This window comes from Protopterus annectens, chromosome 13.part0 (assembly GCF_019279795.1).
Source record: "Protopterus annectens isolate FY-2018-M chromosome 13.part0, PAN1.0, whole genome shotgun sequence".
Classification (NCBI taxonomy): domain Eukaryota; kingdom Metazoa; phylum Chordata; order Ceratodontiformes; family Protopteridae; genus Protopterus; species Protopterus annectens.
This window is the reverse complement of record NC_056747.1, coordinates 1,191,829,794-1,191,855,127: the sequence shown is the minus strand read 5'-3', so window position 1 is coordinate 1,191,855,127 and position 25,334 is coordinate 1,191,829,794. Positions and strand designations below refer to the sequence as shown.

The window sequence follows — 25,334 nt, the reverse complement described above, 5'->3', positions numbered from 1 at the left end:
TTCATGATAAACTTCAAAAAGACTTCTCTGACTCCTTCTCAAGATAATGTCTTTCTGGGGTCGCAGGATTCAGGCGGTGCCAATGCTGGCATCCCTGCCTCCTCCAATGGCCTTGACTCTCGTTTCTTACTTTCATACTCCTCTTCTCCTGGCCTCCGTTACAGCCAGGGAGTTTCTGAGAGTTCTGGGTTTCATGGCTTCCACCATTCCACACCATTTGACCTTCTTGTGGCAACAGTTGTAAGTGTAGGACTGACATACAAATGGTCCTGGATTCTAATACAGGATACTCAGTACATTTTACCCTTTCTAAAGACGTAAACCTTGCTTGTGATATAAATAGGACCTGCTGGCGAGATAGGTATGTATCCCAGAGACTACCACATCTGTGGAACAGGCTCCTCATCCATGTGAAGCTGAGTTCCTCCCTAACCCAATTCAAGTGCAAATTGGACAATTGAACGGGAAACCTGAAATTCATCCCTGGTTTGACACCTATGTCTCTAATGGACACAGGTAACCTGTAAATGGTTCTTCTCCCAGGTCCATGCTTACACTTGTCAAGCGTATCATAACTTGCCAGATATTTGGGATCCATGGCTAGGCTTACAAAGGCCCTTGAAGTCGTTAGCCTAATAAACAACTATGAACCTATTCCAATGCTCCCTCTGGCCAAACTCCACATGAAGAAGTTCCAGTGGTTTCTGAAGTCGGTGTGGCTTCAACATGGACATATTCTAGACTTTTACAGTTCATCCTTTTCCTTGCCTCAAGAAGGAACTTCTCTGGTGGATTTAGCAGTTGTCTCTGGATCCAGGGCTCCCTTTTCATCCTCGTCTTCCCTCTCAGGATCTGTTCACAGATGCTTAGTATGTGGGGTGGGGAGCAACATTTTGCTTCCTGTCGGTATAGGGAGTGTGGTCACCTCATCAGCAAAAGGAGCACATCAATGTCAAAGTGATGAAAGCTCTTATGCTGGCTCTTCAGGGCTTTCATCTTGTTTTTCTCTCTGGGGCCTCTCAAGGTATTCACAGACGATACCACAGTTATGTGGTATATCAAGCAGAGGAAACAAGATCTTAGCTTCTTTACCGGCTGGCACTTCTGGTATGAGATCTGGCTGTGAAGTGTCAAGTGACTCTTCAGGCAGTTTATTTTCCTTCAGATCAGAGCTTTGTGGCAGACACACTGTGTAGGTCCTTCACTCATTCTCACGAATGGATGCTTCACAGGGATGTGTTTCTGGACATTGGTCACCATTCGGTTACTCCTCAAGTAGATCTATTTGCCTCTCCTCTGAACAGTCATCTTCCTCTTTTGTGCCAGACTCCCAGATCCTTGGGTGTGGAAGGTGGGCGCCCTCTCATTTCCTTGGAAGGGGATATTTCTTTTTGCATTCTCTCCCCTTCCTCTCCTGTTCAAGATTCAACAGGATGCTCCCAAAATCTTGTTGGCGACTCTCTTTTGGCCTCAACAGTAGTTGTTCCCTCTACTTCTGCATCTGGCCAAGGGCAGTCATCACTAGGTACCTCACAGGGTGGATCTACTCGCCCAAGACCAGGGTTCCTCATCCATCCCCACCTGTCTACTCTTCATCTGACACTGTGAGTGATAGGGTTTTTATTCCTCAGACTCCTTTTTCTGAGGACGTGCTGCAAGTTTTGCAGGAAGACAGGAAACCTACTACTACGAAATCCTTCTTATCCAAACGGAAGAGGTTTTCTATTTGGTGTCTCGCTCATAACCTGGACCCACTTACTGTGGATGTTCCTTTGGCTCTCACTTATTTATTTGAGTTGCTCAATGCCGGTTTGACCTATTCATCTACAAAGCCCCACGTATCGGATCTCTGCTTTGTCTGCCTTTAACTTGTCCTCTAGTTTCTAGATTTGAAGTCAGTCACTTTCTTAAAGGCATCCTTAATATTAGACTTACCTGAAGCCCTGTTCCTCCTCTTGGGGATCTTAATTTTGTTCTGGAGAAATTGACTCTGGCTCCTTTTTGAGCCTACTGTTTCATCTTCCATGCAACATTGTTCTTGGAAGACTGTTCTTTTGTTAGTTCTTACTTCTGCCAGACGGGTGCCTAAGTTGCAAGCCCTTATAGCTTGTCCACCTTTTTTGAAATTCTGTGAGGACAGGGTGTCCTTGCATGTACTAATCCTTCTTTTATGCTTAAGGTGGTTAATGAGTTGTCACTTAATCAGTGTATTAATTTGCCTACTTTTTTATCCTCTCTGTAATCTGACAGTGAGAGGATGCTGCACACTTTGGACATGCATAAAACAGCTCAGATTTTTTTTGGATCAGACTAAAGTTATCAAAGTCTGATCAGTTTTTTTCTTTTCATCCTAGGTCTTTAGGATTGGCTGTTTCCAAGCAAACTATTTTTACTTGGATTTCAAAGTCTTTCTTTTTGTTGCACTTGTCATGGTGAGAGCCTTCCTCCTTCTGTAAATGCCCATTCTACTAGAGCTGTGGCTTCCACTGGTGCTTTTTTCAAGGGCTTAGACACTAGCAGATATATGGACTTCTATGCATAATTCATAGGTTCATAGGTTCATACTAGGCTATCTGCCCGAGGGCATTTACAAGCCTAGCTTTAGTATGGGGAACTATACCCATTATTTTTCTGTGCCTCTGTCGAGCAGTGACACTTCTACTAGACACTACAAGTTGAATGGTATTTTCTGAGTTTGAGCTGGCTTTTGCTAATGCCATTCTTCATGGCTTCTTAGAGGGCTGTACTGCTGTTTCCTCCTCCCAAGTTTCTTCTTGAGCTTTGCTGCACCCCCATACATAATGAATACTGCAGCGGTGAATGTAAGGACATTGTAGAGTTGTCTTTACATTCATGTGTTTTTTTACTATAACGGTAGCTGTTCTTATATTCACTGCTGCAGTATGCACTCCCTCCATCCCCCATTCTTTTTTTCTTCCTGGATGTGCAGGTTCTCTTTGGTTTTCCTTGGACTGGGGTTCCTACTGGGGCAATAATTTTTGAGGATGGTATGCCTGAACGTCACCTTTATGCCGTATGCTACACTAGGAGCATTTGGCTGATGTTCAGCATACCTTAAAGCAATGGTAGGCTTTGTAAGACTGGCCAGACATCAGGCTTCCACAGCAGGGAATCCCATATGTAATGAAAACTGCAGTGGTGAAGGCAAGGATATCTACTGTTCTATGGTAAGATTTTACACAACTGTACTGTCCTCCCATTGTGGTTTAGCTAGAGCCTTGCTGTTCAGCTGTATGTGAAAGACATTTATATGGGGTGTTTGAGTAGATTTTTACTTTTAGCTTGGTGAGAACACCAGTAATTACAAGATGCAGTATGCTTTTCTAATGCCCCACAGAAGTACCTTGTAACTTAAGTGGTTAGAGAGAGAAGTTTGCCTGTCTGCTAGAGCATTCATTGCATTTTCTGTCTAATTTTATCCTTTTCTTTCTTCCTTTCTCTGTCTCTCTCTTTTTCATTAAGGAAAATTGACCTTGTGTCATTAAAATTCTCATTCTCATTACAGGTCCAGCTGGTAGGGTTGGATGAGGAGAGCTCTGAATTTATTTGTAGAAACACCTTTGATCATCCGTATCCTACAACAAAGATCATGTGGATTCCAGACACTAAGGGCGTGTATCCTGATTTGCTGGCAACCAGTGGTGATTATTTAAGAGTTTGGAGAGTAAGTGTCGCCGTTTTGTTTATTACACAATGCTTTTACTTTGATTAGTGCTGTAAAAATTTCTTCAGCATAGACTGTCTAGTGAGCAGTATACTTGATGGCAATAGTGAGGGCCTTCAGGGCACTATTTTAGAACAAATTAAAATATTTAGTGATGCGAATGATTTAAAAAGTAGATTGCTGGCAAAGGATTCTACTTGTATTTTAAAATTCAACACATTATCTTCTAATGGGTTAAACAATGAAGTGAATTGGAGATGTTTTATTTATTGTTGTTAATTTAATTATGTCATTATGTTGTTAGACATAATTGTGTAATAGAAGGATGTATTTAGGCAGGCTGTGATTTGAAATTGTTATACTCCTTGAAGGCTTGCATAGCCAAGACGTTAGGGTGTCTGTTTTATTAAACATTTGGTGGTGGAATACTAGTCGGTGGTTTTGTTCGCTTTTTGGTCTTTTCATTGTGTGGTGCAGCTGGTTTTATTGTTTGGACATGGCTAGTGATCCCAACACAGACCTGCCGCGTTTATTTCGTGAGTGTAATGGAGAAGGAAATCAGAAATCTTTGGACAGCTTTTTCCAGTTGAGTGAGTGTCGCAATGTGTCTGGTAATGTTTCCAGTATACCTAATGGACAAGTTACTTTGGTTTGAATGATGCCTTAAATGTGCCAAATGTTTGGAAGAAGTTAGAGGAAGATCGGAATAACAGGTGTACCAACTTATTTTTGGCAGTTGGCTGAAAATTTACCTCTACGTTGTCTATTGAACATAAATCCTTGTGTGATGAGCTTGAAAAACTGTTTTATTTAAAGAAACGGCTGTATTTTTGAACATTAAAAGCTTGCTGAGCAGCATCGAGTTGGATGTTTCTCCTCATGGTCTGTGAGCTTATAAGGATCCTTCCTTGCCGTTTAATTTACAGAATACAACTGATAAAGCTTTTCATCAGTGGTGGGTGGTTGCTGCTCACAAATGCACAATGGAATGGATTGACATATTATTAGAAAGAGACAGGTTAAAACAGAATGAGTTGAGTGAACAAATTAAAAATACTTGTTCTTCCCTTAACTCAAATTTGAGTTCTGACACTTTGGACAAATTGTTGTGTGACATTAATAGCAAATTGAAAACCTATGAGGAAGATATAGATGGAAAGAAAGGTAAATTGATGCGTGACCTCCGGGATTATGAAGAGCTTTCTTGTCTCGAGCCAACCGGAAGAGAACTGTGAGATGTGTTCACTTCCAGGATAGTGAACAAGCAGGCGGTTGGCAATCTAATACCTCATTCTCTAACTCGGAAGGTGCCAGTTCATCAGGGGAAGTCGTTTATGAACGAAATGAAGATTTTCCGCATTAACCGAATGCACAGCAGAAAGAGCAGTTTGAACGGATTTTTCAGGGGAATCATCATGGCTCAAGAGGAGGTCCCCAGGGAGGGAAATGTCCAAGAGAAACGTATCATGAACGAACAAGAGATGGACAGCAACAACAGTATTTTAAAAAAGATAAATGGTGATGTGCTGTTTACAAATGACTTCGAGAGCTATGTTATCAACCTGTGTGGTTATGATTTAAATGATGTAGAGTGTGCTGTGTTAAATTGTGGCCTTAAATTTGTACCTACGGTTATACCTAGACTACATGAAATCAAAATTGATTTGTTTAGATTCATTAGGAAATTACATCTTAAATGTTTTTTGAGAACATAGATTTTGCTGTTGATTCAGTTAAAGATTGTAGCATGAGTTCTTATGAATCACAAAATGACAGCTTTTATTCTTGCTATTCTGATATGGCGGTGAATGCATATGCATTGTTTGAGACAAGTAAAATAACATACAAGAGTGATTTTCTTCCTCCCTTCTTTCATGAGGGTATTCAACATTTTTACACTATGTTACAGTTTGCAGTAGGAAAAAAGTTTATGGAATTTAGAAATGGTGAGTTCAATCTAACAAAAGAAGAATGGAAAACGTTTAAAGGGTTGAGTGCTAAACATGATATCATTTTCAAGCCTGCCGATAAAGACAACAAAGTTAGTCATTATGAGCTATGACTAATATTTAAATATTGGGAGGGTGGCCTAATGGTTAAGGTGTTTGCCTTACAAACACAAGGTGCAGGGTTTGAGTCTCACAAGGGGTAATTGGCTAGGCTTAAAATGGCTCACAAGGGCAGTTGGCTTAGTACTAATCTATAATAGATTTCAACCTCAGAAAACTAGGAGAGTAGTCCATTTGTGTTTCTTGAAGAAAGAGAGGGATGTTTGGTCTGATGGATTAGAGACAGTGCACCCTGCTGTGCTTGAAGGACCCAAATTTTATTTGTCTTTAAGATTGGGGCCTCATCCAGATGAGGCAATGATAGTGGAAGGAATTCCCCACTAGTCTTTATGTGGAGATGGTGAGTCAACATTGTAAGCGTGTAAAAATAGGCTGTAAATTTCATGTTTGTAGGGAGTATTTTTGGATAGCAAAAGCAAGCCTAACTGTGTCCAGTATTGATGCGTCTGACGTTTACCTGTCTATATGGTAATTTATGTGGGAGTAAATGGGATTACAGATAGAGCCGCTGGAGACTAGCAGTGGGAACGACCCCCTAAGGGAGAGGATCCCATTTGAGAATACTGAAGGCAATGATATAAACTTTTTTTCCCTTCTGTATGCTTGTCATTTAGAAAAAGGTTGTTTGGGAACCCTCCCAAAGCTTAAATTGCAGTATGCTTCACATCATGCTGGGATGAGCTCGAAATATACTGTTCATTTTCATTAACTTGTTGAGAATGGATAAATATTGCCGATTTTTTTTTTTATGTCAGGTAAAGAAATAAAATATGTGGGCTACTGTTTTAGTTTGTGTGCTGTGCATTTAAACCATGTATTTCCCCTCCATTCAGTTTCAGAAGAATACTTGGGGGTTCAGAATGAGCCTTTTGTTAACACAAGTCAACAAATAATTTTTTCTAAGTATATCAGTATACATTAAAGAGAAATATGCAGAGGAAAAATCGGTGTGAACTATCTTAACAGAACTGTGTGCACAAGATACATGAAGAGAACCAGTTTCCTTGAATAGCTATGCTAACCACCATTCTCTTAAAGCAGATACGGGTTCACCATTCATTGTGTATATGTTAGACCTTAACATGAGAACTAGATTTAACACAGTTGAAACTGTAAAATGCATATTTATGTATATTTGTGTTCTCGTTTGGCAAATGTCTTAAGTTTGTTTGAGGGAAGTTAAAAAGAATGCAACTCATTCATTTCTAGTAATTTCTTCCAAAATTTAAATATAGGCTGATAATACAAAATAGTGCTGTGGAATGAAGCTGAAAGCTAGTAGGGCTGTACTCAAAGGCCAAAAGAACATTTCTGAGTTGTGGGGTAAAGGTAACTTAGTAGCCTATCTAATGTTAATAATCTTCCATTTGATTATAACTTGTGAACAGGAAAGAATCGAGTGTAAGTAGTCAGTTGCACTAACCCCATATCTCCTGATATGAAATGTCTGCCTGGTAAGTTGAAGAATTGGTGTCTTATTTGGATTGACAGAGACCAGATCTATTACAGAATACTTTTTAATTTTTCTCATGACGTGAGGCAGAGTTTGGGGAGTTTTCTAGGTGATGCCTTGTTGGTGAACCAAGCTAAAAGGAATCTTCTGAACTGGGAAATTCAGTGCCATAACATAAAATTTTGACTTGAGTTTGTATCTTTGAGACAATGCTAACAGAAGTTGTAAGTTGAAAGTGGGCATTCTTGTCTGGTGCCGTTGGTGGTCCTAATGATAGGTGAGATCTTCTCCTTTGGTTGCAACCTGAGCTGAAGGGCTAGCTTGCAATACCTGACAGTTTGATAAAAAAAAAAAAAAAAAAAAAAAAAAAAAAAGACGTCAAAGGTACACCATTGTGGGTCAATACTTTCCATATATAATGACAGTCTACAGTATTAGGGGCCTTTTAGAAGACTGTTAAACTTGCTTATAGCATCACAGCTCCTTGTCTTTATAAACATTTGGCTGTTAAGCATAAAACCATAGGTTGTTTTTCATTTTCTGCTCGGGTAAGTATATTGGCCTTTAGCACGTGGAGTTTTCCGTGTTCCTGAGTTGTTAAACTATACTTTAGCCATGGCAGCATTTGTTAGAACATCCTTTTGCATTCACATCTGCAGATAACCTAAGTGGGTACATAATTAATTTTCATACACCTTATAGAAGTTGGGGGTGAGGCAGTTAATATGTGGATCTTATCAGAGGCTAAAACTTTAATGATTCTGTAAAGTTTTCTCCCATTAATAGGGGCACCTAAAAAGGTGCTGTGAGAGTTGGAGATTGTTGGAAGAGAAGGGGCACTAACAAAATCCCCCACATCTCAGGCATCTTAACATACTGCCATAATCCCAGAGACGACTGGCATTTCTCCATTATAATCTGAATAATGATCATACCTCTCAACCTCTTAGTGCAAAAAATCTGAACAAAGCCTGACAGAATGGGGGGGGGGTTAAAGGTCCAAACTAGGGAATTGATCTTATAAAGATAGAAATTTGCTAGAGTAACAGGATTTGTTTTAGCATGCATTTTTCTGAAGGAAAGTCTGAAACACAAATGTATATCATTATTTAGTTACTTCATTCCTCAGGTTATCCCAGTGATGTGCCAGAAAATCTCAAATCTTATGAGGAACAGAACAAAAATATGAGGGGAAAATCTGGACAGTTGAGAGGTATGAGATGGGTTGGAAACTTACTTTTGCTATTTTTAAGTGTGATAATGGTTATCTCTCGATCCCTTTTCTGACACCTCTTTGCCAGTATGAAGTAATACCTTTAACCCAGTTTTGTCTCTCTCATTTATAATGAAGTAAGCTGTTGTATATCGTATTGTTCTGCACTGGATTTTAAGATGTCTCAGTTTTTCCCGAAGTTTCTTTACATTCCTCTCTCATGCTGAAATTTTTACTTATTCTAAATATTTGTCTAGTTTACTTAAATAAGCAAGCATTTTCTATTAACTAAAGGTCAAACTCTCTACAGTTTGTTTAAAGCCAGTTAAGTAGTCTGAGCAATTTAAACCCTGACAATTTGAACTGCAAACAATAATTCATATTTCACTTGCTAATACATTTCCCCCATTAGTGTATCCTTTAAGAGTAAAAGATTTTATCTTGGTGGACAGATGGTTTCTGATCTATCCATCATGTTTAATGTTAGCATAAAATTTATAACCTCTGTAAATACCTGCTGTGGATTTCAGCCACATGTCTGTTCTGCTGATGATGCTCACAGCATTGCAAATATAGGTGAAATCGGAAAAGTCTGTTTTGAAGGCCCTCTGGCAGGCTACTAGGTCTGAGTCTTCCATAGCCCACTTGACAACCTTGGACTCTTGGGTGTTTGTTAATGCAAACAGGAAAGTGCTGTTAAGTCAGGAGAGTCTGCCACTGCATTGGAATCTCGGGCAAATGATGAAGAAAACATATTTTTTATCTTGCCATGATTTACTGCACCTCCCAAAGCTGCCTGCAGCAAAAATAAGTACTCCTTACTAATTTTATTTAGTTTTTACTCTTGTCTGCCCTCATGGGGGCAGACATCGTGATTCCTTTGGAAAGCTAAATGTGTCCCATAATGCACAGACTGAGAACAAATAGCCCTACCATTTGCTGTCAGACTAGACTTCCATTCACTTAGAATGGACCACCTGAAAAAAACTGCCAAGTTTGAGAGTCTGCAGATCATGTGTCATTGACTGGTATGTGCTGAGTTTTACAAATGTTGTTTCTATTGATGTACTACACATCCTACTGATGATGTACTACACATTCTCTGAAAGAAACTTGCAAAAGTGTCAACAAATTACTGAGATAAAAAAGACTTTTCACAAGGGGCAGTTTTGCAATTTTCAGTTCCTGGCCAGGTTACTCCTCCCATCTCCCCTCCTTCAGTGGGCTACAGTCTCACATTTCCAGCTTTACTAGACTCAACTGTTTAGTCAGCTTTGCATGACAATAGACATAAAAAAAAAAGTCACAGCCTGGTGTGCCACTAAATCTGTTCCCTTGTATGTCTCTATGCCTCTTCACTTCTTAATAGCATTTCCCAGGAATAAAAAAAAAAAGCAAAAGTATCAGTCCAGAGTTTAGGCCAGTCTATCCATTTAAAATGTGCACAGTAAAATATTCAACTTATAATGCATTTTGGCTGCTGACATGGTTATATTTACATAGTTATTCTCTTATAGTATAACCTGAACTTATGGTATTTAATGATACATTTTACAACAGTTCTCAGTTTCTTAACAATGACCTCCCAAGCCTCTGATGTGACCTAGTGCTTTTTCTTACTATTGCTTTATCTAGTTTGTCTTGGTTATATACTTGTAGCATGTCTCTCATCCTCTCAGCATCAGACTCTTGGAGAAAACTTCCAAAGCAGATACTTGTATTGAAAGAGTAGCAGCAGCTGGAGCAGTGAAACTACACTCCAAAACAATGCACTCAAACATAGTACTGACAAACACAGGGGAATGTATATGTCTGAATCAAGCAGTGATGAAATTGCTAGGGACTTCACTGAGCACAATTTTACTCTTAATCTCTCCATTTCATAATCCATAACATTTGCACCACACTTAAAAAGGCACACCTCCACCTTCCACAAACACAGCTACCCACACCCACACAACATACCAGTCAAATTTAAGGCTTTTCCCACCTCTCTGCAAAACACTGCTGTAATGGCTTTGGCAAACAAATGAAAATGATTGATGGGTGTTGGTTCAAGACTCCCATCCATATCTCTCAACAGTACAGATTTTTGCATGTTAAGTTGTCAATCTCGCCTTCATTCTTGCTGGATGGGTTCGGAGCCGATCCTCGGCTCCGACTCGGCACTTGCTAAGCTCGAGAGTCACTTTTACCAGCTCGAGGCAGCCCCATATCCCATGATGCAGGGCGGTAATTACCCAGATCTCGTTTGCCGCTTCGCTAATGAGGTCATCCTTTTTACCAGCTCCTGGTAAGTGATATTTTTCTAACTTTTTGTCAGGTTTTAAGAGCCTAAAACCCTAATTGTTGGTCCTTTTAGTATCCATTCTTTCCTCAGTGTACTTTCACTTAGCTCCATACCCCTTTTTGTCCTAGTTCTTTAGTTTAGTTTTTTTGGGCCTTAGGCCTTTTCCACCCTCACAGTTCCTGTCAGGATTCCCTCAGGTGTGTGTGTGTATTGTGTCACTCTACTTTATAACTATTTTGTTAGTTATTAATATATTTTTAGTTGTTAGTGTCTTGATTGGACTGATTGGTGTGTGTGAGTGTTTAAGCACCTAGATATGTCCAAAGATACTAGGGTCTTAGGTTTCAAGAAGTGTGACTTGTGCTGTCAGAAGATGTCTCTGACAGACTGTCACACTTCTTGTATTTATTGCCTGGGACCCCTACACCTGCAGGACTCCTGTGCTATATGTCATTCTTTCAGCCGGAGAGTCCTGCAGGAACGTAGAAATAAGTTGATCCTTAGGGGTCTACTTAAACCAGAGAGCTCCCCGGCTAAAGTCGGCTCCGGGAAGCCCTCTAAGCCACCCAAGACCCAGGCTTCGGTGTCCAAGTCTGTGGTCTTCGTTCCGACTCCACCGGAGTCGACATCGGCTCCGTCCCAAGCCGATCCTTCCTTGTTGGAAGCTTCTGTGCCGGCGCCTATCGGCGCCGATACCTTGGCTTCGGCACCGGTGTCTGCTCCGTCTGGAGCCAACACCCCAGTGTCGAAGCATGTCTCTGCTCCGGCTGGAGCCGAGATATCTTTGTCTCCTCTCGGAGCCGACAAGTTGTCGGCTCCGCCTGGAGCCGAACATTCCTCGGCTCCGATGGCTCTGTCCAAAAAGAGGTCTAGATCTCCTTCTTTGGAATCTATTCACTCGGCTCCAGCATCCCCCTTGGTTTCGGAGCGGAGCCATCGGTGCCGATCATCGAGGTCTTCCATGCTTTCAGACCACGATTTAGAGAGAGTGGTAAGTAGGCTATTAAAGGCACAGGCACTAGCCCAGATGCTCCATAGCCCATCTCATCAGACGTCAGATATTATACATCCCCCTGAAATTCCTCCTTCGACTCTCCTACAGAGCTCGGAGCTGGAGATTATTGGTACCGTGACTGCTGCTGCATCTGAGCCGATACCACACTTTTCGGCTCTATCGTCCTCGACTCCTATCTCCTCCTTGAGACCTTCTTTGGAGGGATCCGGGCGTCAGGCTTCCCTGGTTGGTTCCGAGGGGGCGAGTGGCATCGGACCCTTGTCCGACCCTGTTCTCTCGGAGCTTCGGCCTTGGTGAGCTCGGCCCCGACATCTGCTTCGGAGCCTTCCCTTTCGGTGGGACCAGGGATCCCTATTTCTTCGGAGAGGGATCTCTCGGCTCTCCCTGGGAGGGGAGCCTTTGAGGTGATGAGGAGTGTGCTAGCCCCAGAGCTTAGCCAGCAGTCGGTTCCTTTAGCTCCTCCCTCTATGGTGCCTGTAGATGCCTCTTCCCGCTCTCTTGCTCCCGGACCCAGAGATCCATCGCCCCAGGTTTCCCCATTGGGAAGGACTTCCTCTTCCGAGGTTTCTCCTGATCCTTCAGGTGAACCTCCACGTAAGAGGACCTGCAAGAGGAAGCATTTAGACTCCCCTGAGTCTACAACATCAGATACCGATTTAGATGAGTTGGAGGGGTCCCCAAGATCTCCCTCTGAGGATGTCTCCTTTTCAGACATCCTTGAGCTCCTGAAACAGAGGGGGAACTGTCCCTCCATTAACCCCTCCGAGGATGAATCTGTATACCTGGAGGCCTTTGGATCTCGACCCTCCACCTCCTGGGTGTCTCCGCCTTTCTACCCTCTTATGGAGGTCATAGCTCGAAAGGCGTGGACATCTCCTGATTCGGTGGAACCAGTCCCTAGGAGACCTTCAAAATTTATTACGGCCCCCGCAGAAAAGCAGTTTCTTACTAAAGGTGTCCTGTTTGATGCCATGGTGGTGGCAGCCGCCACTAAGAAGGAACTTGCAGATCCTTCCGTACCAGTCCATCCTCCTAACAAAGAATCCAGGACTATGGACAGGTATGGTAAGCGGATGTTTTCCTCCGCGACCTTTGCTATGCGTTCGCTGAATTATTTATGTCACTTCACCAGACTTCAAAGGGACATCCTTAAAGAATTAGGTGAAGTAGTACAGGATCCTTCAGCAGCAGGGGCTCAGGAAAAGATTGCTTCTTAGCTGGGAATCCTTAACTCCATAACCAACTCCTCCATGCGGCTCATTTGTTATGCAGCCGATTGGGCGAGTAGAGCTGCAGGCACAGGAGTGGCTCTCAGACGTCAGTCCTGGATGCGGCTCTGTAATTTTGCAGACCCCTTTAAGGCGTCCTTCACAAACTCTGCCTTTGATGGGTCAACTTTGTTTGGCCCTCAGGTGAAGGACACGTTGACCAGGTGTGAGCAAGATGGCAAGACTCTTTCTGCCGTAGGAGTCCGTTTCTCCACTCCTTCTAGACCTTACCCCAAAGGTCAGAAGGGAGGGAAAATGTGGTTCCGAAAATCACAAGGAGTCACGCCTGAAGCACGTGGTCAGTTTACCCCCAGAGGCAGAGGGGGTAATAATAACAGACGCCGCCCTAGGGGCAGAGGGGGTCCGCAGAACCAGGGCTCCAGAGAGCCTCTCTCTGACAAGCCCTTCCAGCATCCCTGAGGTGTTGCCCGACTGCCCACCCTTGGAGGCAGTCGGGGGAAGATTGTCGTTGTACCCAGAAGCCTGGCTTTCCCTCTCTCAAGACAAATGGGTACAGTCGATCATATCCGAGGGTTACAAGATTCCTTTCGAGGAAAGCCCCTTCCCTCAAAAAGGTTCCCTTCCAGACGTACCACCCGGTCTAAGGGAAATTGCAAGATTAGAGGTGTCAAAGCTTCTAAGGAAAAGAGCCATCCAGCCAGTACCAAAAGATCATTTAGAGTCCGGAATCTACTCAAGGTTCTTTTTGGTCCCCAAAAAGACGGGAGACTGGAGACCAATATTAGACCTCAGCAGACTGAACAAGTCTGTCAAAAAGACGAGATTTCGGATGGTCACACTTCAATCGATTTTGCCCTTTCTGGGCAAAGACAACTGGATGTGCTCTATAGACCTTCAGGATGCGTACTATCACATACAAATCCACAGACGCTCCAGAAGGTTTCTCCGCTTTCGGCTTGGGACCAGTCATTTTCAATTCAGAGCCCTGCCCTTTGGTCTCACTACAGCCCCCAGAGTGTTCACCAAATGCATGGCAGTGGTCACGGCTCACCTGAGACGTCTAGGATTCCAGGTGTTTCCGTATCTCGACGACTGGCTCCTCTCAGCCACCACCAGGCATCAACTCATCCGAGCCAGAGACTACACCCTACGTCTCTGCAGTCAATTGGGAATTTCGGTAAACTTCGAAAAGTCCTCCTTATCGCCCTGCCAATCTATTAACTTTATAGGCGCAAATCTAGACACTACTCGGATGTCAGCAAACCTAACAAGTCAGAGAATCCTAGATATCCAAAACCATGTTCGAATCATCCTTGCCAGCAAAAAGGTACAAGCCAGGCTGGTTTTGAAAGTGTTGGGCCTCATGGCTGCTGCCATCACACTTCTTCCTCTGGCCCGTTTTTACATGCGTCTTCTACAATGGATGTTATTCACACAATGGTCCTTCCAGCAGCTTCCCATGCGTCACAAGATCCTAGTGACACAGATCTGCAAGAACCATCTATCCTGGTGGATTTCCTCTCCTCTAGTCCATCAGGGCAGACCATTTGTTCCCCCGGCCCCGGTAGCCACGGTCACTTTGGATGCCTCCCTGATCGGGTGGGGGGGGGGCATTATCAGGGCAGGATGGTTCATGGCACGTGGCAACCGTTCGAATACCACCTGCACATAAATGTCCTAGAGATGAGAGCAGTGCTTTTAACGTTGCAAGCCCTCAACGACTTTCTTCCCTTAGGAACTATTGCAGTTCACACGGACAACATGTCCGTGGTGTGGTATATCAACAAGCAGGGCGGAACCAAGTCCTATCCCTTGTGTCGAGAAGCTCTCAGACTTTGGCAATGGGCGCTCTCCGCTCATCGGTTTCTGGTAGCAATGCATATCCCTGGGAAAACCAACATAATAGCGGACAGATTGAGCAGAGCTATACACATGCCTCACGAGTGGTCTCTCAAGCAATCCATAGTGGAAGAGATTTTTCAGAAGTGGGGCCGCCCATGCTGCGATCTTTTTGCTACTCCTCTAAACAGCAAATGCCCAGACTTCTTTTCTCTTTTCCCACTTCCGGGCCATCCCCCCAGAGACGCTCTTTCCCAAGATTGGCCCCAGGGACTTCTTTATGCTTTTCCCCCCTTTCCATTGATTCCACAGGTACTCCAGAAAGTGTCCGTTTTGAGAGCCAAAATGATTCTCATTGCCCCTTACTGGCATCGACAAATTTGGTTCCCGTTCCTTCATCGCCATCTCTTGGTGCAGCCTTGGCATCTGGACCCAGTACCAGATCTTCTGACCCACCAGTCGGGTCAACTGCACAGGTCCGTTCCTTCCCTCAACCTCACAGCTTGGTTGCTCCACTTCCTTCCTTAGCCAGGCTTCCTATGATCTCTAACCCCGTTAGAGACATCATAGTAGCTTCTCTTAAGTCCTCTACCAGGAGGATTTACTCTAGTAAGTGGAAACGCTTCTCCCTCTGGGCGAAAGATAAGAACATAGATCCCTTTACTGCCCCGGTTCAGTCAGTCTTGGATTTTCTAGCGGAAATTTTTCACTCTGGTTCTTCCTCTTCCACAGTCAAAGTTCAGTTGGCAGCAATCTCCAACTTTCATGTCGGGTTTGCAGTCCACAACATTATGTCCCACAAGCTTTGTAAAGCCTTCCTTAAAGGGGTGTTCCTTCTAAAGCCCCCTGTTAGGGATCCTCCACCACAGTGGGACCTAAATTTAGTGCTGGCATCCTTGATACTTCCCCCTTTCGAACCGGCTGCTTCATGTTCATTAAAGTTTCTTTCTTGGAAGACACTCTTTCTTGTCGCCATTACCTCGGCTAGAAGAGTGTCGGAACTTCATGCCCTATCTGATGTCCAAGGATGCATCTGCAGTCATAACATATGGGTTGTCCTGCCTCAGGCAGCCCTTTGGTCGGCCGGATTCCAAAGTCTGGGTCTGGCATCGGCTGATGTCGCACTTTCCCCGACGTCAGAGCTTCTGGGGTATAAAGGCATCAGCAGACGCCATTTTCCTCAGTCTTTCTTGCCACGCGGTGCCCGAAGCAGAAGCTGTTCGCAAGTGCCGGTCGGTCAGATCCAGAGATTTCAGCTACCGAAGACTTCGAAAAAGCTAAGTACCCCGTTGGGGACTCTTTCTTGCGTCAGCCGATGTCAGACAAAGTAAATAATTGTTTAACTTGTGGGAAACAAATACCTCATAAGGATTTCCATTCTTACTGCCTTCCTTGCTTAGGCCCAGACCACGACGTATCAGTTTGTTTACCCTGTGCCTCCTTCAACCGACGGACTCTTAGACGTCGGTTGGAGTTTGCAGAGGAATTTTTTGGAAATGCTTTTGCTTATAAAATGCCGTCGGAGACTCCGACTTCACATATGGTCAAAAAACGCAAGGAAAAGGACCGACACTCGCAGCCGCGGTTTCGGCTGAAACCACGGCTAGGTCTACCGCGAGTGTCTCGGTTTCGGCGGAAACAGAGTCCACGGTTATTCCTACTACCGAAACCATATCTCCGACCACCGAGGCCAGAGAGGCCCCGGCTGAGTCGGCTTCAGAACTCCCTACCGAAGCTAGTGCTCCAGAATTGTCCGACACCATCCCTTTGGACATTTCTACCCCTGCACGTGGGGTAGCTAGGCCCCCAGCTTCTATGTTTATTAAGGCCTTCTCCAGGGCTAAAGCTGCCAAACTTTCAAAAGCTTTGCCTGCCAAATCTACTTCCCAGAGGCCTTCCTCTAGTTCTCAGATTCTCAGTCTTGCTGAGGACCTTATGACCTTAATTAGGGGTTCCCAACCTCACCCAGACAGGGCCTCCCAACCTCCTCCAGACAAAAGGCCCAGGACTGATCCCTCTGAACCTCTCTCCTCAGATTACTCCACGGATGGATCTGATTTGTCAGACCATCAGGAAGGGGCCTACTCGCCTTATGAGGATTCAGATGCAGAAGATTCTATTCCTTCGGCCTCCCCACCTGAAGAATTTTCCTTTGGGGAGACTTTACACTCCATGAGGGAGCACTTTCAATGGCAGGGTCAGGATTTCTCTGATTCTAGAAAAAGATTAAGGACCTTTTTGCATTTGCCCCAGCATAGGCCCTTAGCCATACCACCTGTTCTAACTGTAATTGATGATGTGTACAATGATGTCAGTACTGCACCTGATTCTCTTCCCCCGGCCCCTGCCAAACCTGACAGATATTACAGGGTCCCGGATTCTCACTTCCACCTGTATAAAGCCCATGCTGCAGACCCAGAAACTATTTCTCAGGGCCCTAAAGGGGTTGCAGCTGCTACTGCCAAAAATCCCCTACCCTCTGAAAGAGAGTCTAGAGCATTAGAGAGATGGGGAAAAAAGGTTTATACATCTGCTACTCTTTCTGCCAGGGCATTAAACTGTCAATTCCATATGATACAGTACCAAGAATTTTTATTAGATCAGCTGAATAAGAAGCTTTCTTCTCCTGAACTTTTAGACCGTAAATCCCTTCAGGATTTGGTACACAACTCTCAGCAGGTCAGTAATCATTTCTTAAAATGTGGCTATGATGCACTGGAGGCTTCATTCAGATCAGCTATGACTGGGGCAGTAATTCATAGGCATGCCTGGCTGAAAGAGCTATCTTTGCCAGACCATGTCAAGGCTAAACTCCTCGATGCTCCAATGGAGAAACAAAATTTATTTGGCTCCCCTGCACAGGAGATTTTAAAGAAGGTGGAAGAAAAAGCAAAATCTGTGCAAACAGTAAAGGAATTCCTGCAGGTTCACCCTCCGAGGTTCAGTAGAAACTGGCCTACAAAGAATTGGTCCTTTCCAGACACCTCCAGAGCACAGAGGGGCAGGAACAGACGCCCTAGAGGCAGAGGTCAATCAAAGGGTGCCTACAGGGGCCGTCAGTGGCAGCCTGCCAACCAGAGGAGTAGTGCCACAGCTACAACTACAACCACTATCACAGGACAGACCCAATGACTTGACTCTGATTCTGCCTACCAGGGATCAACTGGAAGCTCCCTTGGGCGGAAAGCTGGCTTTATTCTCAAAAAACTGGCATTGCATTACAAAGGATACATGGACATTGCAAACAATAGACAAAGGATACAGGTTTCACTTCCACACGTTTGCCAAAAAGGGTCGGAATGCCAAACCTTCCACCAAACCAGAAGGCAGAGGCTTTAAGACAAATCAGCAATTTACTTCAGATGAAAGCTATAGAAAGGGTACCATCTATAGAACAAGGCCAAGGATTTTACTCCAGATTATTCCTTGTACCAAGAAAAGAAAACCAATGGAGGCCTATTCTCGACCTGTCCGCACTGAACACATATCTCATTGTGCCAAAATTCAAAATGCTGACCCTACAGCAACTTCTTCCCATGTTGGGCAAGGAGTCTTGGATGGTGACTCTAGATCTCAAGGAGGCATACCTGCACGTCCCTATCCGACCAGATTGCAGAAGACACCTCAGATTTCTTGCAGGATCAGAGCATTATCAATTCTCAGCATTGCCTTTTGGCTTATCTACTGCACCCAGAGTATTCACGAAATGCCTGGCATCAGTAATTGCACATTGCAGACTTCAGGGAATTCAAATTTATCCATACCTGGACGACTGCCTAATACAAGCGGACAACAAGAAACAATTGTTAAAGGACTTGGCCTATGTCATACACCTGCTACAGGCCTTGGGATACACAGTCAACATCCAAAAATCAAGACTAGTGCCATCCCAAAGGATAACCTTTTTGGGTGCGGATCTGGACACAATCACTCAGATGGCTTTTCTCACAGAAGAAAAACAAAAACAACTTCCAGATTACTTCATGACTTTGACAAGACAAACTCAGCTTACTGCAAGGAAAGTCCTGCAGGCCCTGGGTTACATGGCATCCTGCATAATCTTGATTCCTCATGCCAGGCTGCATATGAGAAAATTACAATGGTACCTAAGGAATGTATGGTCTCAACACAGTCACAGTCTAAAAACCATGATACCAATCATTCCATGCCTTCAAAAGGTATTCCTGTGGTGGGCTCAGGCCTGCCAGTCCAACAGAGGGTTGCCTTTCAGCAAACCAAAAGCAAGCCAGACCATCACCATGGACGCATCAGACCGAGGATGGGGAGCACACATGGAGGACAAATGTATCCAAGGCCTATGGCCTCAAGGGCAGCTAAGCATGCACATAAACCAAAAGGAAATGCTGGCAGTGAGGCATGCAATCGAGGCATTCAAACCATTCCTCCAGCAAGGACATCTGTTAATAAGGACAGACAACACCACGGTCATGTGGTACATAAACAAACAAGGAGGCACACATTCCTAACCTCTATGCCAGATGGCATTGAATCTGTGGAACCTATGCCTGAATCTCAATATCCAGCTGCAGGCCAAATTCGTACCAGGAAAACAAAATTCACTAGCAGACAGCTTAAGCAGAACTACCACAGATGCACACGAATGGATGCTGCATCCAGACATCTTCAAACTCATAACAAAGAAATGGGGGATGCCAGAGATAGATCTGTTCGCCTCCCCACTCAACCACCAACTGAAGAAATTCTGCTCAAGGGCATACCACCCACAAGCCTGGAGGGTGGACTCTCTCTCTTTCAGCTGGAATGCCCTAACAGTATATGCCTTTCCACCTCTCCCATTGATATACAAGGTTCTACTGAAGATCGGGGAGGAACAGCCAAAGGTGATACTAATAGCTCCGGACTGGCCAAGACAACACTGGTATCCGCTACTGAGAAGCATGTCTCAGGCAAACTCATGGCCTCTTCCCCTATGGCCTCTTCTTCTAATGCAGAACAATTTCAAGACCCTGCATCCAAGCTTGAAAACATTGCAACTAACTGCCTGGAAAATTCCTTAAAACCAAACTAACTGTTTTATCTCAGAGGGTGAAGGACATTATCCTGAAGGCTCGCAGACCTTCCACAAGGAAGACATACTCAGCTAAATGGAAGAGATTTCTCATTTGGAGCACATCAAAGGGCACAGATGTCACAGTGGCAAACCTAGCACACATTCTAGAATACTTAGCAGAATTGTTCCACAATGGCCTGTCTCATTCTTCCATTAAGATTCATGCTTCAGCAATTTCAGCAGAATACAATATGGATCCACTTATCTTCTCTCACCCTCTTCTCAGACAATTTTTGAGAGGGATCAAAAATGTTAAACCTCCAAGGAGACCCCCCTCTACCTGCATGGGATCTCAACTTTGTGCTGGAAAAATTGACACTACCTCCTTTTGAACCAGCAGCATCAGCAGACCTACAGTTTTTATCTTGGAAAACTGCTTTTCTTCTGGCAATCACTTCAGCAAGAAGAGTATCTGAGTTACAGGCATTAATGGCAGTGCAGCCTTTTCTTATTTTCCACCAGGATAGAGTGTCACTGAGAACCAATCCTACTTTCATGCCAAAGGTGGTGTCCAGGGTATCCTTGAACCAAGCTATTCATTTGCCTACGTTCTTCCCTAACCCACAGAACAAAGGAGAAAAACTTTTGCACCCCTTGGATATACACAGACAACTACGCTACTATCTAGACAGAACTAAAACCAACAGAAAAACTGACCAACTTTTTGTAGCATATGCAACTGGGGTGCAAGGAAGAGCAATTTCCAAACAGACAATTTCAAAATGGATAGGAAATTGCATTCGCTTTTGCTACTCCTTTCATGGAAAGGCAGCTCCTGAAAAAATCAGGCCTCATTCCACAAGGGCCACAGCCACCACTACAGCTTTCCTATGAGGGGTGGCTACCAAGGACATTTTAGAAGCTGCTACTTGGACCTCCGTGCATACATTTGCCAAGCATTACAATCTACCTTTATATTCCAGATCCCGAGCAGGGTTTGCAACTGCAGTTCTGCAGGGGATCTTAACTACACCATCCTTCTCTTAGTACCTCCTCCCCCAGTTTGGCTATGGTATTCTACCCATATGTTATGACTGCAGATGCATCCTTGAAGGACATAGTACAGATCTGAAGTAGGAGATTCATTTGTCTGCAACCTGTGGGTTATGGATCCGATATCGGATCCGAACCGGCATGGTTTACCAGCTATGGATCCAAGCTCTCAGCTCCTCCCCTCACCCATAATGCCCTGCTCTACCCTCATGACCTCAGATCTCGTTTGCCGCGCTGGTGACCAGATTGTGTTCCATAAGCTCTTCAGCTAAGTGTAGTTTTTTAGTCTTAAAGTGCTAATTTTTGAAGTTTTGTGTGAAAGTTGTGTGGAAGTGTAGGTTTCCCTATCTCTTAATTATACTTTTAGTGTTTTAAAATTTAATTTTACTTATCCCTCCCCTCGCTGGTAGCGTAGTGTGTGTTTGGGCCTGTTGAGTGGTTTTGTTACTTTACTTTAACTCTAGTTTAAGTAACTTTTTGCTTTTGGGATGTCTGAACAACCCAAAGCTGTGTTCTCAAGTGCTCGAGTGTGGCCATAAGCTTTCCCGCTGATGGCCACACTGTGTGTTAGATGCCTTGGGGTTGAACACCTCACTTCTGGATGTTCCATTTGTGCAGGGTTCAACCCCAGGGCATTGAAGGAGCGGAGGTCCAAGCTTGTCTTGGCGGGTCTTTGTCACCGGACTCGGCTCCGCCTCCGCTCCTTTGGGGTAACCGTTTCACGGTTGTCTCCTCTCGGCTCCCCTCCTCCTCCTGGGACTCAACCTCCCTGTAGTGGTTGGAGGAGAGGAAGCTAGAAGAAGGACCGGAGGAGAAGCACCATAAGCGGCGGGCCGAGACCTCTGTTTCGCCCCGCCAGCCAAGCGGTCTTCTCCTCCGGCCTCCTTGTCTGCTGGCTCTCCCCCTCCTCGGCTCCGGTCTCCAGTGTGTTTTTCCCCGGGACCTGAGGAGGAGGAGACCCGATCTCCGTCGAGGCTATCGAGGAGGCACTCAAGGCCTACCTCGGTAGCCTCGTCGAGATCAACTTATAGCCTGTCAGATGCTGATCTGGACCGGATGATGAGAAGGTTCATCCAGGCCCAGATGCAGATGGGAGTGCTCTTGCCTCCCCCCCCCCCCTTTGTGGGGGAGCTCAACCCCTTTTTTCAAGCCAATTGCTCCTTCTCCGACCCGCTACCCGGGTTCGGAGCAGTTGGAGCCGAGCAGCTTCGGAGCTGGGGGTGGGTCGGCGCCGATAGTACTTGGTACTTCGGATCCGACCCTGCCCTCGAGTGCTTCGGATCTGACCTCTCGGAGCCTGGATCCGAGCTTCGGATCCGGGGGGATCAGTGCTCCTTCGGCGCCGTCTGTGTCTGAGCACACTGTCCCGGATCCGGCGCCAGCGCCGGCTCGATCCACCTCGGATCCGAGGGAGCCGATTGTCGGATCCTTTGGTCGAGGTCGGCTCCCCTTCGGCTTTTGATGTAGTGGAGAGGGCCCTGTTGAGGGTCTCCGGACCCCCGGCACTTGCTTCGGCTCCGTCCCGCGCTCCCTCTGCACTGGGTCAAGCTTCCACCATCCGGCCCTTGGGACAGCCCGCTCCTGTGCCCCAAGCTGTTCCCCTGGAACAGGTTACTGTTTGCGAGGAGTCCTCTGACAGCCCCCCGGAGGATGTTCCCTGCAAACATACATGCAAAAGGAGGCACATTGACTCCCCCGAGTTTCTCACAGAAGACACGGATTTGGAGGAAGGGGAAGGCTCCCCACGGTCACCCCCCGAGGATGTCTCATTTGGAGACATCATGGAAATGCTCCGCATAAGGGGGGGGGTGGTCTTCCCCCAAGTCTTCCTCGGACGAGTCCGTGTTCTTGGAGGCATTTGAAGCGGGCCCGTCTACCTCTTGGGTGTCCCCTCCTGCCGACCCCCTGGTGGACCTCATTACCACCAGGGCATGGAAGGAATCGGACACCGTGGAGCCAATCCCAAAAAGGCCCGACCGTATTTTCAGTCGCCCGGCTGACCGTGCCCATTGGAGTAAGGGGCCTCCGGTAGATGCCATGTTGACGGCGGCGGCCACCAAGAGGGAACTTGCTCAGGAGAGTCCCTCAGTCCATCCCCCGAGCAAGGAGTCTCGGATGATGGACCGCTTGGGGAAGCGGATGTTTAGTTCAGCGACCTTCTCTGTAAGGGCGCTGAACTATCTGGCACACGTGATTAGGATGCAGCGCGATCTTATTAAAGAATACGCTGCATCCCCCCCAGAGTCCATGTCGGAGGAGGACAAAGTGCTGCACTCCACCCGCATGGCCACTGTCAGGTCCGTCACAAATACCTCTTTGCGGCTACTCTCCCATGCTACGGAAGGTGCCGCTAGAGCCGCAGGGGCAGGCCTAGTTACTAGACGTCAGGCCTGGCTCCGTCATTGCGATTTCTCAGAGCCCTTCAAGGCGTCGTTTGCGAACGCCCCCTTCGATGGTTCTGCCCTCTTTGGCAAAACTGTTCGCGACACTTTGACCCAGAGCGAGAAGGACGGGAAGACGCTGTCTGCTGTCGGAATCCGCTTCTCTGCACCCCAGAGGCCCTATTCTAGGAACCAAAAGGGTCAGAAGAAGATGTGGTTCCGGAAGTCGCAGCAATCCCAGCCTGCTCCGGACAACCAGTCCTTCCGTGGCAGAGGAGGACAGGGAGGACGCCGCCCTAGGGGCAGAGGGGCTCCCAGGAACTTCGGGTCCAGAGAACCCTTTTCTGAACGGCCCGCGCAGCAGCCCTGAGGGGTTGCCCGGCTGCTCCACTCTGGAGGCAGTCGGGGGACGTTTTTCGGAGCACCTGGCGGCATGGGAGTCCATAACATCAGACCGCTGGGTTCTCCAGATCATATCCAGAGGATACCGTATCCCCTTTCTTCACTTGCCAAAATTGAAGTCCCTCCCCGATGTTCCACCCGGTCAGTGCGAGGCTGCTTTGGCAGAAATTGGCCATCTGCTAAAGAAAAGAGCCATCCAGCCCGTCCCCCCAGACCAGATCGGATCAGGGTTCTACTCCAGGTTCTTTTTAGTGCCAAAAAAGATGGGGGATCTAAGACCAATTTTAGACCTTTCACTCTTGAACCTGGCAGTTCCCAAGGAGAAGTTCCGAATGGTCACGCTGCAGTCTATTCTCCCCCTTCTGGGAGAAAATCACTGGATGTGCTCCATAGACCTCAAGGATGCGTACTACCACATACTAATGGACAGGCGCTCCAGGAGGTTTCTCCGCTTCCGGCTGGGAGCCAGTCACTACCAGTTCCGGGTCCTTCCCTTTGGTCTCACCACAGCCCCCAGGGTGTTCACCAAAGTATTAGCAGTGGTAGCGGCCCACCTGAGGCTTCAGGGGGTACAGGTCTTTCCCTACCTGGACGACTGGCTCCTCACCGCCCCAACAAGGCATCTACTACTATTGGCGCGAGACTCCTTTCTCCATCTTGCTCCCCGTCTGGGCATCACTATAAACACAAAAAAATCCAACCTAGCACCCACGCAGTTCATAGATTATAGGTGCCAGGTTAGACACAAGGAGATTAAAAGCCTTCCTCACTGCGGACAGAGTTCAAAATCTGCAACTCCAGGTGCGGGCCATTCTCCACTCAAGCTCAGTTCCGGCGGAGTTGGTCCTGAGGGCTCTAGGGTCCATGGCGGCTGCTATAGCGCTTCTTCTTCTCGCCAGGTTTCATATGCGCATTCTCCAATGGACACTCCTAGTCCAGTGGTCGTATCTTGCTCTTCCTATGCATCATCCCATTGCGATCAGCAAGGCTTGCAAGCGGTCCCTCCTGTGGTGGCTATACTCTCCAGATCTCCATGGAGGCCGCCCATTTTGTGCTTCTCCCCCTCTCGCCACGGTGACCACGGACGCCTCCCGCCTCGGGTGGGGGGGGGGCATTTTGCAGGCCGGACCGTCCAAGGCACGTGGAACGATTCAGAGACCTTACTGCATATCAACGTTCTAGAGATGAGAGCAGTGCTCTTAGCGTTGCTAGCACTTCAGGCCTTTCTTCCCTTGGGAACAATTGCGATTCAATCGGACAACATGTTGGTTGTCTGGTATATCAACAGGCAAGGAGGAACCAGGTCTTACCCTCTTTGTCGAGAAGCCATGAGAGTGTGGGAATGGGCAATCTCCACCAACCGCTTTCTCATAGCAACGCATATTCCGGGTTGGTCCAACATCCTGGTGGACAAACTCAGTCGCACCATTCTCACCCCTTACGAGTGGTCTCTCAATATTCAGGTAGCGGAATGCATCTTCGCACGGTGGGGAACTCCTTCTTGCGATCTTTTTGCCTCTCCCTCAAACACCAAGTGCGACAGTTTTTTCGCTCTGATACCTCCTCCCGGAGGTACACCAAGAGACGCTCTGGTGCATGCTTGGCCACCCGGTCTTCTTTATGCTTATCCCCCCTTGCCTCTGATGCTCCAAGTTCTTCAGAAAGCCTCTCGG

The 25,334-nt window shown here is 46.1% G+C and overlaps 1 protein-coding gene across 1 annotated transcript in view; it reads left to right on the top strand.

Annotated features, from left to right (window-relative positions):
- The first annotated feature begins 2,801 nt into the window (after nt 1-2,801).
- DCAF7 (DDB1 and CUL4 associated factor 7) overlaps nt 2,802-25,334 on the top strand; it is a 917,581-nt gene continuing 895,048 nt past the window's right edge. Inside the window, exons 1-2 of the mRNA XM_044054955.1 lie at nt 2,802-2,822; nt 3,527-3,685. Of these exons, the coding sequence (XP_043910890.1) occupies nt 2,802-2,822; nt 3,527-3,685 (180 nt within the window). The remainder of the gene's footprint in view (nt 2,823-3,526; nt 3,686-25,334) is intronic.